General features: G+C 41.6%; 1 protein-coding gene and 1 long non-coding RNA gene across 3 annotated transcripts in view; both read left to right on the top strand.

The window, feature by feature from the left end:
- Positions 1-17,422, top strand: part of LOC141758653 (uncharacterized) — a 209,563-nt gene extending 192,141 nt beyond the window's left edge. The window contains exon 2 of the long non-coding RNA XR_012591914.1: positions 13,295-17,422. This is a non-coding gene — a long non-coding RNA (uncharacterized LOC141758653). The remainder of the gene's footprint in view (positions 1-13,294) is intronic.
- reep3b (receptor accessory protein 3b) overlaps positions 1-17,422 on the top strand; it is a 44,569-nt gene extending 27,147 nt beyond the window's left edge. For both annotated transcript variants that reach the window (XM_074620259.1, XM_074620258.1), the window contains 5 exons: positions 142-262; positions 405-518; positions 4,427-4,586; positions 11,596-11,729; positions 12,529-17,422. In XM_074620259.1, coding sequence (XP_074476360.1) covers positions 142-262; positions 405-518; positions 4,427-4,586; positions 11,596-11,729; positions 12,529-12,600 — 601 coding nt within the window. In that variant the 3' untranslated portion in view covers positions 12,601-17,422. The remainder of the gene's footprint in view (positions 1-141; positions 263-404; positions 519-4,426; positions 4,587-11,595; positions 11,730-12,528) is intronic.
- Positions 17,423-18,684: the final 1,262 nt, after the last annotated feature.

Genomic DNA, 18,684 nt, shown 5'->3' with positions numbered 1-18,684 from the left:
AACTCTTGAATTACAATATGCTGAAAGGTTATTATGGAATTTGTGGCCAATGATGCCAAAAACTTGTTTCCTACTGAAGCTTTAATATCAGCCCTTATTAATGTCGGGATGCTCCTGCTGTATGTGTGTGTGTGTGTCCAGGTTTCCTCTGTACTATGAGCTGAAGATAGCCTTTGTGATCTGGCTGCTGTCCCCCTACACCAGAGGAGCAAGTCTCATATACAGGAAGTGTCTGCACCCTCTGCTGTCCTCCAGAGAGAGGGTAAGCTCACCCATCCATCCATCCATCCATCCATCCATCCATCCATCCATCCATTCGTCCGTCGTTGAGAATATTATAGACACACTATTTTGCACTCGATTAAACTGTCTACTAGAACCGTTATTGATTGTCTCCCCTGCAGGAAATAGATGAGTATATTGTGCAGGCCAAAGAGAGGAGCTATGAGACCATGGTCAACTTTGGCAAGCAGGGACTGAGCATCGCAGCCAGCGCCGCCGTCACTGCAGCTGTCAAGGCAAGTGTCTCCGGCTTCTACTCTTTATTCTATTGGATATTTGTTTAAAGGCGCTACTTTTTCTTCTATTGTTTTCAGCATTGATTTACTGAACATGGCTTTCTGTATTTCAAAAAAAACAAAAAATCACAATAGCATGGCTGAGGCACTCTCAAGTCAAATTAAGACAACATTTCCCATAAATCCCATGACTTCCTATTCCCTGAGGAGGATAAACATTTTGAAAGTCATTTTCTTGATTCTCTTTCCCATCTAACTTTCTAAGAAACTGTTTTTCACTTAGAAAAACAACAGTGTTCTCTGTCTTTTTCTTTTCTGCAGTAAAGCAATACAGCAGATTGTTTTGCCAAATGTATCCTGTTGGAACAGAGTGTACTCACTTGTGCTTGCTAAACCACACGTAAGAGAACACAGACAGATGTAGTGTTATTGGTGTGGAAATGAATGCAGGAGAGTTGCATTACACGCTACAGCCAATCCTGAATAAAAACATTGTACCTCCGCTCATGCAAATGTGTCCACGGTGAGTGTGTGTGTGTGTGTCTCTAAAGTACCTCGTTGTCCCCGCAGCTCCCACTCGCTGCAGAGTCAGGATAAATAAAGTGTGTGTATGTGAACTGGTTTCATCAGCATTGCATGAATACCTGAGTGTGTCAGATAATCCCTATTGATCTCTTGTCTGAGGCTGCGCTGCACTGAGGTAATCCCAAGCGGTGGGAATCTACTACTAAAGTTCACCGCATAGATTTAGCGTGATACATGATGCTGGGTTTGTTGAGCAAAATCTGAACAAAGACAATCAAGGTGAATATAAATATATTCTCTTTCTATTTTTGATTGTTTGATCTTGTGGGTCAGCAGAAAAAGGGAAGAAAATGTGCTGTCTCGATCAGTTTTAGGCTTTCAGAACTCATGTTGGCTGGTATCTGGATTACCTACCAACCCACAAACTGTGAAATAAGACAACTCAGTCAGTTTTTTGTGAGCTGTCTAGATCAGAAAACATGCGATTCAACAAGCCATTCAGATTTGTCTCCCCTTTCTATGTCACATGCAGGCCCATTAGAATATACCGCCCAAAGCTTGAGAACTACCTTTGCAAAAGGGGCACCATATTTTTCTCGTAAGCCAATCAGAGCAGACTTCTCTTAAAGAGACAGGAGCGTTTCAGACAGAGGGTGAATACAGGTATTTTTAGACAGACACTATGAGAAAAATAATGTGTTTTTGAACATTTAAAGCATGTAACCATGTTCTAGTAGAAACCTAAAGTACAAGTATGAATCTGAAAATGAGCATAATGTATCTCCATAATGTGTAAAAAAACATAAAACAAACAATTTAAAATGTACAATATCAATTGTGATAATAACAATAACAGAAACACATTCAATCACTATTCGGCCTCGACATGTTTAATGTGTTCCCTGCTTCGGCCTCCTGTGACTGTAACATTTTTCAAATGTAAAGTAGTAATTAATCCATGCAGCGCTAACAAAACGTCAAAAAGCCGGTAGTCCGCCATCGTAGTTGTTGTTTTCTGGCGCCTGTTGATTACACACAGCAACAACGGGCATGCACGAAATGAGGAGAGGACGTCATCGTTTCCCAAATGCTCCGTTTGATAGATAGATAGTTTGTGGAGTTTTTAAAAATCTGCACCTGTGAAGGCGTTTTCATAGATATCCGTTTTTGTGACCCAGAATTCCGTTTGCGTGTGGACGAGAGGCCAAAACGTAGAGATGAATATCTGTATACGTGTAGACAGGGCCTTAGAAATGAATGACTTGAACTCTGTATATATTGAAACAAAGGAGATGTGGATCAGAAGGACCAGTGCCAACTGTGTGTGACTGTGTGAACTATGAAATTGTTGACTGTACCTTTTAACTGTAGTGTGTGTGTGTGTGTGTGTGTGTGTGTGTGTGTGTGTGTGTATCCTTCTAGTGACACCAGTGTGGAACTTGTAAAAGCCCTGCTGTCTCTGCTTACATTAAACATGCCATTAATCACTGCTTCAAACTATGCCTCTCTCTCTCTCTCTCTCTCTCTCTACCATTCTTTGTGTGTCTCTCTTTTTATTTGTCTCCTCTGCCTGTAAACCTCCTTTATCTCTTATATTCCGTTTATTTCTTCGTCTTCATTCTTCCTCTCTTCTTTTCCTCTCCCTCTGTGTTTCATCATCACACCTTTAGCTCACAGTGCTATTTCAAATCCTTTAAAAGCTTGTCGTGTTTTAAGCAGGAATTTGATTAACCTTGGCTTGTACAATACAACCAGCTGCATCCTACATAAAATCCATCTGTCTGAACCCGCCTGACAGGCTGAAGCACACGACTCCGCTCCGAGAGAGCACTTTGAAAGATTTCTGTGGAGACATGGTTTTGGATTACAAATGCATCTCAGCCTTTAGACCGTGGGCCTTTTTTTTTTTTTTAGCATGTGATTTTATTGAGAAAGAAACTCCCGAGACCCACACGTTTCAAGCTGCTATATGCACCCACCCTCTATTATGCATGCACCATACTTGCATATTGATGTGCGCGTAGCCTGCGGCTGGTTTTTGAAATTGCATCTGTAAATCCTCTACAGGTGTGAAGAAGCAGACGGCTTTTCTGAACATTTCTTTCCTAACTGCTTCCTTCGGTTACATTACATTTATTCAGCTGACGCTTTTATCACAAGCGACTACAATAATGGCAATTCAACCCCCAAAAAGTGCAAGAATCATGCTAGTACAGTACATCAACTTCAATTGTTGCTGTACTCCCTGGTCTGTGAGATAAGTTGTACCGAGACTCACCTCTGGTCATGGCCACATGACACATCCGCAGCCGCAGGCAGTACACCCCACCTGAATCACTATCTTCAGGTTCAAATATGTTGATGGGAGTGAAATCGATTTTTTTATACCAGAATCTATATATTTGCTTCATTTGAGTCTATGCGGAGGTAGAAGGAAGTTACCGCTTTTATTGTTCTAATCAGAGTTACGTGACGTCATATCTGCTGCTACACAGCTCGGACGATGGAAGATTTGGGAGCCTGTGGTGGGAAAACTGTATCACTTCTCTAACCACCACGTACATTGATTTTTAGAAAGACTGGAAGCCACATTGTGTGGTTTCTAATTATTACTATATTACTATTTAGTCAGGATGATGTTGTGTGGATCTGCCCGAGCTTGCCTACTAGCTAACCCTCTTGTGACTTTGTTTCTCTTTCTCTCTCTCTCTCTCTCTCTCTCTCTCTCTCTCTCTCTCTCTCTCTCTGTCTCTGTACTGACATCCTTCCTTTCTTCAGGGTTTGTGTGCTTCAGCAGGCTACTCTGGGAGGTAAAAGCAGTCAGTGTAAGCAGCATGGACAGAACTTTCCATTTCACAACCAGCATTATTCTCCCATGACATCGTGTTCCCCCCCCTCCTTTGATTTTCTGTTCTTTTACCAGACCTGGTAGCTGAAAAATACATCTTGTTCTTAGTGATGTAATGAAGAATCAACAATCAACATTTGCAAATCCATTTAACTCAGTATTTACAATCTCATTTTTCTTCATTTATATCCCTTAATGTTTTTACCTGTGTTTAAACCTTTCATTTCATTATAACACACAGATTCCTGTTTCTTTTTCCTTCTTGTTTTATGTTTAATCAAATATCTCCATTTTTCCTCCATTGTTGCTGTTGTTCATTTTGTGAACTGTTTCCATGAAGATTGGCAACACATGTCAAATGTCATGCCTATAAAGCCTATGGAATTGAATTGAATTGGTAGTTAGTTGTGTTCAACAGTCTGTTGACACTCACTCACTTCATCTGTGTGTTGGATTTTGTCCTGTTGTTCTCTGAGAGGTCTGAAGGGCTGTTTGCTGTTGATGTAATATTGACTTGTGTGTGTTTGTGTCACAGGGTCAGGGTGCCATCACAGAGAAACTGCGTAGCCTGAGTATGCACGACCTCACACAGATAAGCCGGCAGGTTGACGAAGGGAACCAGCTCTACCAGTACAGCTCCCACTCAGCCAACCCCGCCATCAGGAGATCTCAGAGCACTGACGCTGGCGACGGTGGTGTGTACACTACACACACACACACACACACACACACACACACACACACACACACACACACATACATGCAACAGACATGTATGAAATATTGGACTGGTTCTGGAGCTTTCAACTGCATCTCACAGACTTCCTCAGCAGATGGAGTTTACTTTGTTTTCATTCTTTAAAGCTGCGTTTCAACCGCAGGAACTTCCCCCGGAACTTAAATCCTTTTGAGGAACTCGTTGCGTTTCAACCGCAGGGACCAGGGTCGAAATTAAGTACATTTTCCGGGAACCTTTTGCCCCCCCAAAAAGGCCCTGGTCAAGGGGGTAGTACTTTCTGAAAGTACTGGAACTTTTGCCTAATCTACGCGGGTCTTTATATCACGGGGGAAATGCAGACAACAGTGGGCTGAAGGAACCTTTTAGTTCCTTAAAAGTATTTCTTGGGACTAAAAAGTCCCAGGAACTTTTGGTGAAAACCCAATTTAAGACAACTGAGGAAAACTAAATTTGCTGAGGAAAACCGTGAAATGCAGATGAAAGCTTTCCTGGAAGAAGCTAGTAAGTAGACCTTGAGTCAAGACTTGTATTGCCTTTTATTAGAGCAGCTGGAGAATGACAGGAAAAGGGGGAGAGAGAGCAATGCAGCATGACCTTTCATGGTGCAGATTCACCAAAGTGTAACCAAATAGAGGCCAAATATAAGAATATCTGTCGTAGCCCACGCCTAGCTCCCAGACTCCATGGCAAGACTGCATTTGTTTCCGTCACCAGAGCATGATGGGACCGTAGTATTTGTTTATCCTAATTAGAAATAAGAACAAGTAAACATTAGGGCTGTCAAAGTTAGCACCATAATAACAGCTTAAAGCAGATTTGTTTTAACGCCCCTGATCTCTTTAACGCAACTTGCTATTTTTAAGTTGTAGCAGGATCAGTTTTGAAGATGGAGTGATCATATGAAACTAGAAACCCTAAGGAATCCATTGGTTCCAACCATGTCATACTAGCTTGTCAAGAAGGAGGCTAAATAACGCTCCAAACTTATGTTAAATTTTGGCGAGGAAAAACTGGCATGGCCATTTTCAAAGGAGTCCCTTGACCTCTGACCTCAAGATATGTGAATGAAAATGGGTTCTATGGGTACCAACGAGTCTCCCCTTTACAGACATGCCCACTTTATGATAATCACATGCAGTTTGGGGCAAGTCATAGTCAAGTCAGCACACTGACACACTGACAGCTGTTGTTGCCTGTTGGGCTGCAGTTTGCCATGTTAAATTTGAGCATATTTGTTATGCTAAATGCAGTACCTGTGAGGGTTTCTGGACAATATTTGTCAATTTTTTATGTTGTTATTTCCAATAATAAATATATACATACTGTATATTTGCATAAAGCAGCATATTAGCCCACTCCCATGTTGATAAGAGTATTAAATACTTGACAAATCTCCCTTTAAGGTACATTTTGAACAGATAAAAAATGAGAATAAGTATATATATGAAATAAGAATATATGACATGTTTAGTATTGTATTCGCAACTGAGAGAAAATGTGGGAAAATGCCCAGTAAAGACTGAGTGAAAGTGATGTCAGCCGTCTTGTACAGGTGGAGGTTTCTTTGTCTGTCCCCAGACTCAGAAGTGCCACTGTGAAATCACCCCTGAATATCTTTCCTACAAGGCACACAGATAGTGCTGCCAATATCCCTGCAACACCACGGTTGTGTCAAATAGCCACGTCAGCTTAATATTTTTTTTTTTTTTATGTTTCTTTGTTTTGCCTTTGTTGGCTCGCTTCCTTCCTTCTTTCCTCCCCTCCTCGCTTGATGAGAAGCGCAGGCTGGCTGGCATGTCAATGAAAGCTGTGTGTGTGAGATGACTTCCCAGCAGACAGAGGGGATGAGATGAGGTTGAGTGGGATGCTGGTGGAATGTCAAACACACACACACACACACACACACACACACACACTCTCTCTCTCTGTTCCTTCTGTCTATCTCTCTCTCTCTCTAACACACACACAGCCAGTCAGTGAGGCATGGAGAGGGAGAGGTAGGGGGTGGGAGCGGAGGAGAGGACTGAGATGAATGTATAGGAGGAGAGTGCAGATGTAAGGGATGGATGGAGAAGGACTGAATTGGAAGAAGAGGTGGATGGATGGAGGGAAGCGAGGCTGGTAGGCGGCATTAGCATACCGAGAGAGAGAGAGAGAGAGAGAGAGAGAGGGGAAAGGCCGTATTATGTATTCAGCTCAGCCAGCCAGCAGAGAGATGAAGGGAGGAAGAGATGTTTTTACCCTCCAACTGCTCTCTTTCATATGGTTCTCACTGCTGTGGAGGGGTTTCACACGACATCACACACCCTCTGGTGGCCATATTGGAGGTCCTCAGTGCTCAGACAACAATGGTTTTCTACAAATGATTTGTTTTGTTAAGCATAGGACTGAAATGATTACTCTGGTTATATTCTATATTTATCTTACCGTCAACAAATCCCATATGCAGAGTCACACCATCAATGAATGTATCTACTAAATATCGTGTGTGTATCATAGCCTGATTGATCTCCTTCCTCTGTGAACATAGAGCTCCATTGTTGAGCCACACTGTTGCACTGGGTACCTTCATTACCTTGAACACACACACACTGTAGTTTGTTTTGACTCAATTCCACATACACCGTCCTGCTGCCACAAATACTCACTAGAGCACCAGATGGGGATTAATCCGCCACTAAAAATAGTCCTGTTTGAATAATGTGTGTTAAAAACGACAGTGACCAGCTGTTTAAGGAAACTATTGAGATTTTTTTTTTTAATTTAAATGAAACTATATATGTAGGGCTGTCTGACTAATTGAATACTTGTTTATTGTTAAATGCAGAACAGAGAAGGGCAATGAGGCGCAGCGGGATTTTTTTTTTTTTTTCAACTGAGACGCTTTGGTTGCATCTGGTTGCTATGATACGGAAGTATAAATGTCGGCACAAGGTAGAGGACTTGCCTCTGGATGAGGGGAAGGTTGAAGCACATATGGAGAGACCCGCTGGTTTATTCATTTCTCCTCCATTATTGTTGTTCAGCTCTTGTAGCCTACATGTAGGACGTAACGGTTGGTCTTTGTGGTCCTTTTGTTTGTCTCGCCCTTCCTCCTGGGTAAAGAGTGACACTGATGAGCACAGCGTTTTACCCAAAGTTGAACATTTTTCAACTCAGTGCATCGTCACGCTGCTGCCATTTGTAGCATAATACGTGGCGCTCCCATTGTAAAGAAAAAACGGGAACATAGCGGTTGTAGCAGTTACTTGCCATCCTCTGCGGCTGGCTTGTCAATAGTGCCGTATTGCAATATTGTGGTTATTGCGACAGTCTTATATATTTGTGTGAGCCCAGTTTGCTCGGATTTGTCAGTTGGTTCACTGTTGTAATTGGTCAACAGAACCAAACTCTTTGGACTCCGCTCCAGCTCCGCTCTAAATAGCTTTGTTTGAGTGCGTGCCAAACTAGCCGTTTTGCAAATGTGTTACATGGTGACATCACCACGTTACGGAAGAAAAGGCAGGACGTCAAGCGAGGTGTTTCAGGCAGTTCAGGAGCAGGAGTGTTTCCCTTTGGCGTGGACTTTGTAACTTTGCAGAACTTTTACATGCACAAAAAAACTATATAACACACTTAAGGAAAGAGAAGAAGCACAAAAGCATAACAGGTCCCCTTTAAGACGATGTAAATATCCAGGACAAGAAAACAGTAGATTGTGCTTTTTTTTTTTCTGGAGAAACATAGAAGGATTCCAAAACCGTGTTAGGACAAGCTGCTCCAGGTCTTTTCTGTTGGCTGAGCTAGACAGAGCGTTGTTTAATAAAGCCCTCTGCTCTCTACATGACAGGAAATTGGAGAGTTGTACACAGAATAAGACTGGTGATAGCTGGAATGACTGGAATGACTTGAATTTGTTCTCCACAATCCAGACAGAGAGTTTATATTCCATCCCTGGAACATTATTGTAACGTCATGTGTTATTCCTATTCCTTACGGTCATTTCATTTTCTTGTTGGTGTCATCATGTGTTAGGTTCGGATTGTGTTTCCTCAGTAAAGTGGGCGCCAAGCAGGCTGGGGATATTGAACCAACCACCTGGTTTATAGACGAGCGGTGGTTTCAACTGCGGCGTTGAACACTTTACACAAGTTGCAGGACTGAATTCTCTCATCAATACCGACCTCAAAACCTACGGCTCTAAAGTGTTTCTGCGCGATTACCGTCCAACCAACACATCCTGAATTCAGATGGTATTTTTGATCTTGAGCTGGAATGTGAAATCTCATGTGAAGCTGGCCTCCGTCTCATCCCACCCTGTTTCCTCTGGGAGGGGAAAGGTTGCTTCCAGCTCTGGAGAGTGGGAGGTTTTCTCTTATAGACTCCAGATGTGACAACAACAGCAGCAGCAGGAGCTAGAACCAGAACAAATGGAAAACACACTGCTGTTGGAATACTAACTCGGCTTTAGAAAAAACATCGAAGGACACGGAGACTGCCTGGGCATGGTTTTAGGATGACAGAACACGACCAGATGGTAAAACTATAAGTAACAATATTTAACAAATAGGGCAAGAATCTGGCGATATGATGCGTATCATGATACAGATGTTACGATTCAATATATTGCAATTAGGGCTGTCAAAGTTAAACCTGATAATAACGAGTTAACGCAAATTTGTTTAAACGCCACTAATTTCTTTAACGCATTAACAAAACTTGCGATTTTTTGGTTGTAGCGGGCTCAGTATTAAAGGTAAAGTGAAGATACTGGCATCATATGAAACTAGAAAACCTAAAGAATCCATTGATACCAACCGTGTCATAGTAGCTTGCGCTAAATTTTGGAGAGGAAAAAACTGTCATGGCCATTTTCAAAGGGGTCCCTTGACCTCTGACCTCCAGATATGTGAATGAAAATGGGTTCTATGGGTACCCACGAGTCTCCCCTTTACAGACATGCCCACTTTATGATAATCACATGCAGTTTGTGGCAAGTCATAGTCAAGTCAGCACGCTGACACACTGACACACTGACAGCTGTTGTTGCCTGTTGGGCTGCAGTTTGCCATGTTATGCTTTGAGCATATTCTTTATTCTAAATGCAGTACCTGTGAGGGTTTCTGGACAATATTTGTCATTGTTTTGTGTTGTTAATTGATTTCCAATAATAAATATATACATACATTTGCATAAAGCAGCATATTTGCCCACTCCCATGTTTATAAGAGTATTAAATACTTGACAAATGTTAAGGAAAGGTGCTTCAATGCATCCTTTCTGATCTCCTTTAGCATAGGATACACTGGACCATCCTTTACTAAAGGAAAGGAGATAATGCAATCCCACAATTCCTTGCAGCTGCAATATTTATAGCGACGCACCATTCGGCCATCGTGTGAGTGCAGTCGGGATTCTCTGAGCACCGCGGTTGTCTTTTCCTAAGTCCTTATGAAGTCTCCTTCACATCTTTCCTCGACCTCGGGACGTTTTCCATCGAGGTCAAGGACAAGTGGTTAGGAAAAGACAGAGGACGTCATTTTTTTAATTATTTGACCCCAGCCAAGGTATTGGGTGTGGCATGTTGGTGAACATTTGCATTAGGGTTAGTAGTAGGTTTGTTTTTTTGTGTGGGAAGAGGGCAGTTATCATGAAAATATGACCTAATGTTGTTGATGTAGTTCGGTTTATTATAAATGAAACGACGTGTATTGAAATGAAAGCCAAGTGTGATCAAGAGTCAACCTTCTTCATCTTCATGATGCAACAGAAAAAAACACGGCAGCTCTTGTTTGATGAATCTGTATTCAAAATCTAGACTTCTCATGCTGCTGTGGTGTATTTTTCCTTTGCTGCAGTGTGAAACAGACAGCTAGTGTATGACCTCTCTAACTGGTGTGTTTCTACGAGGAGAGACAAAGAGAACCATGCAGACAGGCAGCAGTGTGTTGGCTGAGTGTCTGCTGACCTCTGCTGGTCCAGCTGCATCTCTCACCTTCAGCTCTCTACACTGATCCACACAGTGATCACTATAGGGATTTCTTTTCTTTCATTGTACCTTTGAAATTATGTCCTGTTTCCATGTCTTTGTGCCACGTTCTAATGGTATTTGTGCTGCTAATCAGCAGCTCCTCACTGCACGAGGCTACCAGACGGTCTCTTTCTGCACTAAGTGAGCTATAGGTAGACTAGATAGATACTTGTGTTTAAAGGATAAGGCTAAGGATATCATATACTCTCCTTATTGTCAACAAGTCCCATGTGCAGACCACATTCAACAACGTGTTAGTCAGCCTCTCAGTACTTTCTAACTTCCCTACCCTGTCTGTAGCTCTCAGCACCACTGACAGGTGAAGTGAATAACATGGATTATCTCATTACAAAGGCACCTGGCAGTGGGTGGGATAGATTAGACAGTAAGTGAACATTTTGAACTTTGAGCTTTGTGTTGGAAGCAGAAAAAATGGGCCAGCGTGAGGATGTGAGCGACTTTGACAAGGGCCAAATTGTGACGGCTAGACGACTGGGTCAGAGCATCTCTAAAACTGCAGCTCTTGTGGGATGTTCCCGGTCTGCAGTGGTCAGGACCTGCTGTTAGCACTCTTAGCTGCTAGCCGCTGGCTCAGCCGTCGCCGTGTTGAGACCCGTGTGGAGGCAATCCCTTAATCATACATATGAATCTGGAATTTAGCACCTTTTTAAGGACCGAGGGATTCAGTTATTAACCATGAAATACGTGTCTGATTAATTGGGCAATTGTACTTTCTCCGACTTTTACTTGAAACACTCTTTCATGGATCTACAGCTACACCACAACAATAGCTTTAGGTTTCTTCCAGCCTGTGTGATTGTTGGACTTGCTGATTCTAACCTCAGCTGTGAAACAGACGGACTCAGTTATGCAACCAAACACGGTGTCTGAACGTTTGTCAGAACACAAATCTGAGTCAGTGATTGCTGATACGTGTGTGTCTTGCGTTTTTCAGACTACTACTACGACCAGGAGGACAGGAGTGATGAAGAGACTGAGCCAACCTTCTCTGAGGACGAGGCAGTCACTCAGAAAGGACTGAGACGATCGCAGAGCGTCAAGATCACACGATCCAGAGTCCGCAAAGATGTAAGTGTTCTCTTCCATACGGTTTGAGGCTGTGTGTTCAGATAGCAACGAGCATCTGTAATTATTTCCTTTTTATAATCATTGAAAAGGAAATAATCAGACATATGAAGAATCAAAAAAAGAAAACGATGCAAGGAGAAATCAAAGAGAGGAGGTTTATTTTGAAATCATTCTGTATCAAAACAAACAGCACAGAAACTCCGGGGTGTATAGTAGGGCTGGGACGATTCACTTATCTACTGATTCGATACTATCATGATACTTGGGTGCTGATTCGATATGTATTGCGATTTTTAAGTATTGCGATTCTACAAGTATTGCAATTTGATTTTTGTTAACTTTTTTAACATTAGACCATGGGAAAAATGAATCATACACTTCTAAGGACTTTTACTTTGGAAAATATCTAAATTAATACAATACAAATGTTTGATTTACAGCATGTATATAGTCAGAGATGTCCTGAAGTCAAATATATCAGTCATGATCAGACATTATTTATTACATTTTTTCCAGCAACCCAAAAAATCAGAGAATGAAGACATTTCCCTCACAAATTAGTGATATTTTCTTTTTAATTTATAAGGGACATGTAAAGTTTTATACTTCCGGTGAATATAATCCAATCAATCTTATTTCCATAGACTACAACAATAAAAGCGGTAACTTTCTTCTACCTCTGCATAGACTCAGATGAAGCAAATATATCAATTCTGGCATTAAAAAATGTAAAAAAAAATAATTCAAAATCTGTATAGACACATTCATAACTGTATTATTTTCATTATTTTGTCTCCAGGCTCGTTATGGATCCCTGAAGATTAAAGGCAAGAAGAGACCAGCGCTGAGCTCTGTTAACTATGGAACATGAAAAGCAGACACATACACTCACACTCACACACTCACACGCACACACACACACACACACACACACACACACACACACACACAGCAGAGCAGTCTGCTGATTGGTGGATGGTATTCCAGCTCTTCTCGTTCTGACTTTCCACTCTGCTGAACTCTTTAATCTCTGATGATGAGCTGTCTTCTGACATATTTATTACTTATATCATCCAAAACCAGTGGGAACCTACTCTGTGAGAACTCTGATGTTTTTCTTTGGGTTGACGGCGTACAGATTTGCATGGACTTGTGTGTTTCATCTGTTGTTCATTAGAAATGTCGTTTTTTTTTTAGGTGTGGCATTTTATTTATATATATGTGTAGTCTTTTAGATTTTAGATCCATCTGTCCACTTGAGTCTTTTCTTTTTAATTTCATGTAAGTGCCACTTTTCTAATTAGGCTTCCTTTATTAAGAGTTCATAAATTGTAATTAATGGCTTAACTAATAGGTGAATCATTTACTAAAGCAAAGTTATAAGCTATTGATGAGAGCAACTTTAGGTTACTGGGGTGTGAATCCTTTTAGCTCTTTAATTTTTCAGGGAGATTCAGGCGCTAAAACGGAGACAGGATGAGAAAAATAATGTGTTTTTTGAACATTAAAGCATGTAAACATGTTCTAGCAGAAACCCTAAATTCAGGTGTGAACCTAAAAATGAGCATATGTCCCCTTTAAAGCTGCATTCATTTCCGTTTTCACCACTTGGAGGCAGAACAACAAGCTATAAATGCAAAATGATTCCCTTTAATAAAGTTGTTGTGGCGATGTTGGTGATGTACACATCCAACAGACACAATATAAGTCCAATATTCAGCATCCTTTTAGCTCACATTACACATGGATCAATTGTTAATATTAATATAAATAACTATGCAAATAGAAATAAGACATTTGTCTTCTTACAAATGAAAGAGTTAAATTTACAAGCAATAAGGCATCAGGGTGAGGAAAGTGATTATTCATCAGCCGTAAAGACGACATGTTTAACTGCAAACATGACACAGAGATGAAGATTTTAAACAAGCTAGCAATCCAAAAGTTGTTTACATCAATGGCTCATAAGTGACCTATTAAACCTTATTAAATGATTTCATTACCCATTCAGGAAGCTGTTAGTTTCAGCTTTAAACCCCTTTATAAAGAGTTCTCTATTAAAGGTACTATATGTAACTTTCAGAAAAACGTTGTTATTAACAACTTTGTTGTTAAGTGAACTGCAGTCAACATCCTGTTGCTCGCGCTACGTAGGCACTAGTGATCATCCTGGGCATCGGCCAAAACAGTGACGTGAACATTACAATTATATAACTATCTGTAATGTAATGTCAATCTCCGGGATACGAACTAGTTCGCCATTTGCTAATTACTTCATCAGCTAATGTTACGAAGCAAAATCATCCCGAGTCCTTTACATAGAAATCAGTCCACAGGCTGTTATAGGGCGGTGAAGTCCCGCCCCCTTCCGGTGGACCCCATGGGACTTTTTTTCAGAAAAAATATGAACGGTAGTCAACGGAGATAGATAAATATTTTTTTGATCCTGTTTGAATTGCACCGGAAAATCACACGTATGATGTTTTGCAAAATTATCTTTTAAATTGACAGTCAAGAAAGTTTTCGTAGGTTTGTCGTAGTAACTACATCTCTCGTCTCGCACAACACACGTCACCGACACCAGCTAGTTAGCTTACCTGATGTGTTTTATCAAGCAACCCCTGGTCCTTTTTATCAGCCGGAACGCAAAAGAACGAGCAAAACCTACAACAAAACTGCGACTTTCTTGACTTGCAAAATAATTTTTTTTAAATTGACAAACATCATATGTGTGATTCATGACGCAATTCAAAAGGGATAAAAACAATATTTGTCTCTCCGTTGACTACCGTTCATATTTTTTTTTTTTAAATAAAGTCCCACGGTGGTCCACCGGAAGGGGGCGGGACTTCCCCTCTCTATAGGCAACCGAGAAAGTCGGGGGAAGGTCTCCGTTTTTAAGTTACATTACAATCCGTTAACACATTTTGCAATACAAAGCAATCAATACATGTAAATTGTTACATATAGTACCTTTTAAAAATGTTGCTTCTGCTGCCTTTCAGGTATATTATCAAGCTTGTTTTCTATCGAACCTCTGACACTATAGTGTTGGGAGTCCATTCACTTCTATAACTCTTAATATACTAATAGAGTACATATCATACCCTGAGGGACACATGTAGGTTCAGACACATGCAAACATTCCCGGTCACCGTTGGTGACCGCATGAGAGAGGATACCAGCAGCTCTAAACAGCAACATCTGGATGAATCAGATGTGGACTGAGCCTGTGTGAGTGAAACCCACTTGAACACCAGCAGATGAACACTATCAGAGGAGGGGACACTGTGAACACCAATGAAACCACAGAAAGGGAAGAGGAAAACCAAACGAATGAAACCAAGTGATTCTTCCAGGTTTCTCTGTGCTAATTCCAGCCTTTATAAAGGCCCAGACCTCCTGCTCACTATTAATGAGGATTTCTTATTTTCCTGCTTTTTACTCATGTATTTTTATATGTCTTGTGTGTCCTGATCACACTCCTGGTTGTAAATTTCTAGCTGTATTTAGTGAAAAATTAGTTTTGAAAGTTATTTTGTGTGTGTGTGTGTGTGTGTGTGTGTGATCAAAAAGGAGTATTTTGTATGTTAACCACCTGTTTTTTTGCACATATACCTCCTCCCCAACCTTTTTTTTTTTTATTTTATCAATGCTGTTGTTGCTTGTCATCTCATTTTATAATGTTCTTTGCTGTGGGAGGATGCAGCACCACTGTTGATGATGGACACTGATACTAACGGCCTCTCATGACATGTTAAAGTTTGACTCGTTCTTGTGCTCCGGTACTGCAGTCAGTGCTACACCGCTGACGAGCCGTCGCTGAAGTTTCTTCTGCAGTTGCTGTTATGGAAAGTTTAGATTGTGTATCAGATTATTACATGTTTTTTTTACATGTATTTGTTTCTGTTTGTTTGCTTTTTTATACATCAGCGGACTAATTTGCCTCAGCAGGTTTTTTAGACTGCGGTGGAAACGCAGACAACAGTAGGCTGAAGGAACCTTTTAGTTCCTTTTAAAAGTAGTTCTCAGGACTAAAAGATCTTTTGGTGGAAACCCGGCTAAAGATAGAACAGTCTGTTTATGTGGTGAATGTGTCAGTGTGCCTCTGACTCAGCATCTGTCTGGAGCAAAATAACTTTTACTGAACTCGTAGTATTCCTAGAAATTCTAAAAGTACATCGCCGTCTACGCTCACCAGACCCAGCTGAACATCTAAAGGAGATTTTGAAGTGACGCGTTAATCACAAGTTATAATTTCTGGGCGTAAGTAACCTTGACTATTCAAGCCATGCTGGCATGGTAGGAATGTTTTTTCCACAGCTGAGCACACCTTTGAGGTGTGTTGGTTTACACAAACCACAGCAAGAGCCTGTCATCTGCACGTTTGTCTAACCGCTCATTTACTAATTTACCCTCTATATTGCTCCTTCCTGCAATCTGTTGCTGGGCGTCATTAAAGTGGGCTAACCCATGTCCATAGAAAAAACACACTAGACTGCGCGCTAGAAGTTTCATCATCTACCCATGGTTGTTTTGCGGACCACATGCGTCATGTGTGAGCACGTCTACCTATGCAGACACCCAGTCAACCTGTTCTCACTACCAACTCGTCAAATACCGCCTTTTGGTAAGCGCCCCTCGGCAGCGGAAACCGACACACGGAAGTACCCTTTAGCAACAGTACGTGACGAACCAGGTTTTCAACTAACTCCAGTGTAAACTAACCTGCGGTGTTAATCGATGGTCGGAGCAAGTGATGTAGTATTAATAGCGTGAGAGTCCGTTCAGGGCGGGAGAGATGGGTGGATGGGTCAAACAAACACAAGACGTTCAACCAGGAGGCCACTGTTCTTGTCCTGCGTGGGACTAAATGTAACTTATTTTGTAACGTCAGTCTTTAGTCACGTGACTCATCAGTATTGTCAAGCCCTGTGAGTCGGTAGTCAGTGAAGTTAACGTCAACCACGACCGTTTCCTAACCCCCGACTAAGTGGTTGTGTTACCTAAACCTAAGTTCCTGTGAAGTTTATTTTGAAAGGACACTGCATGTAACAATATTAACACGCCGTCTCTGGTCCGTCCAAAAAGTAACGCAAGAGCGGTACCCCCTTGTGTCGGTCTCCGATACCGAGGGGGAACTGACCAAGCGGCGGTATTTGACGAGTCGTAAGTTAGACCGTGTTGCCCCAGTGTAGTATAAACAGAACAGCATGCATGTTTGCCTCAATTCTTCAGCTATATTCTACCCTTTAGACAGCACTCCCCATCTCCACCAAACATTAAATGAGGAATATCAATGCTGTTCATTCTAGACACTTGAAGAATCTCTGACAAGGAGCACTGAAGCTGTTCTGGAGGCTGGTGGTAGAACAAAGTCCTTTTAAAAACGTCTTATTATACTTTCCACATAGCCTCAAGGATCTGTGTCACGTACATTTCGTCTACACGTACAAATCTTCTCATCCACCTGTCGACACTCTGAGCTTTTCTGATTTGGAGTATATCAATAACGAGCCAAACTTTGTCATGTCATGATGTCCATTTAATGCTCCTAACTTAATAATGATACCAAAGCTTCGTGTAGTCACCCAGAGCTGTGTGGCTAGGGGGGGGGTTTGATCCGTGTGGGGAAAATTGTCTGGTGTTTGGATTGTAAATGCAATACAATAAAGGCTGTCCAAATACAGAAAGTGTGTCTGTGGCATTTTTTACTCTCCATGGCTTCAAGAAGTGTGTTACTGCAGCAATGTTGGGTGTTTGTGTTGTTGTGGACTTTCCATCTCAGGACAGAGTACAAACACACACGATGGGTTCTGCCTTACACACGGATCATTGCAGAAAATAAACTGTGGCAAACAAACGTTTGTGATACTTACACGTTTTGTTCAGCAGGATAATGAACACCACTTTATGATTTTTGAAGTGCGAATGCAATCGGCAGAAGTAAAAAGCTAACGTTAGGCTATAAACGAACTACACCACGGTCACATGAACGCGAGTTTACACAACGAGGCTGTAAAGGCAGACGAGTTGACGTGATGACGTTAAGTAGTCTCGTTTAGCCACTTGTTACATCACTAAATTCAATTCTGAGAATTTTTTGGGCGAGAAATCAACACTGTCCATTTTTAATGTTTCTATTTCCATCTACCTTCTCATAGAAAAGATAGGCATTTATTTATATAATACATAGATGGATATCCCATCTGGGCCGGAGCACCTTCAGATCCACCAGGAGGACCCCGTCCCAGACCAGCGTCAAGGGAGACGGATGAATGAATCTACAGATTACCATAAACTAGCACTATTCTGGCAAAATGCAGATGAGCCGACATGCAAATGAGTCGCATGAACGGCTCATTAAAATGTTCCGTTTCATCCCGTGCAAAGGGAATTAGCTGGATTTGTTCCTGTCATCGCTGAGAGCAAACATTGCCATCTTCTTCACTTCATTAACCCTGTTAGAAAGTGTTTCATGTCTGCCTTCGGCACAGGTGAGCTCAATCAGAACACAATCAGGCCTCCTAGAACTATAGGAGAGGAGGAGATGAACATGTCTCTGTTTGTCCTTCATGCTACCAGCCTGACTGTTCTCCTGTCTTCATCGAGTGTGTCTTCTAAAGTGAGTTGTTCCTCATGTTCACTTTATGACTGCCCATGTTTAACTGGAATATTGTTTGATATATTCAGTTAATTATGATTGCATTGAGTGAATGCATGTGCAGGGCTGTTATGTCATGCATCTTCCTTTGTGTGTATGTATTGATGCAGTGACACCACTTGATGAGGTTAAAGGGGAAACTCCTCTCTCTCTCTCTCTCTCTCTCTCTCTCTCTCTCTCTCTCTCTCTCTCTCTCTCTCTCTCTCTCTCTCCCTCTCTCCCTCTCTCCCTCTCTCCCTCTCTCCCTCTCTCCCTCTCTCCCCCCCTCCCTCTCTCCCTGATTCTGGTTAG

This window comes from Sebastes fasciatus, chromosome 20 (genome assembly GCF_043250625.1).
Source record: "Sebastes fasciatus isolate fSebFas1 chromosome 20, fSebFas1.pri, whole genome shotgun sequence".
Taxonomy (NCBI): domain Eukaryota; kingdom Metazoa; phylum Chordata; class Actinopteri; order Perciformes; family Sebastidae; genus Sebastes; species Sebastes fasciatus.
The sequence above is the reverse complement of the archived record's forward strand: the minus strand, read 5'-3'. Positions and strand labels throughout refer to the sequence as shown.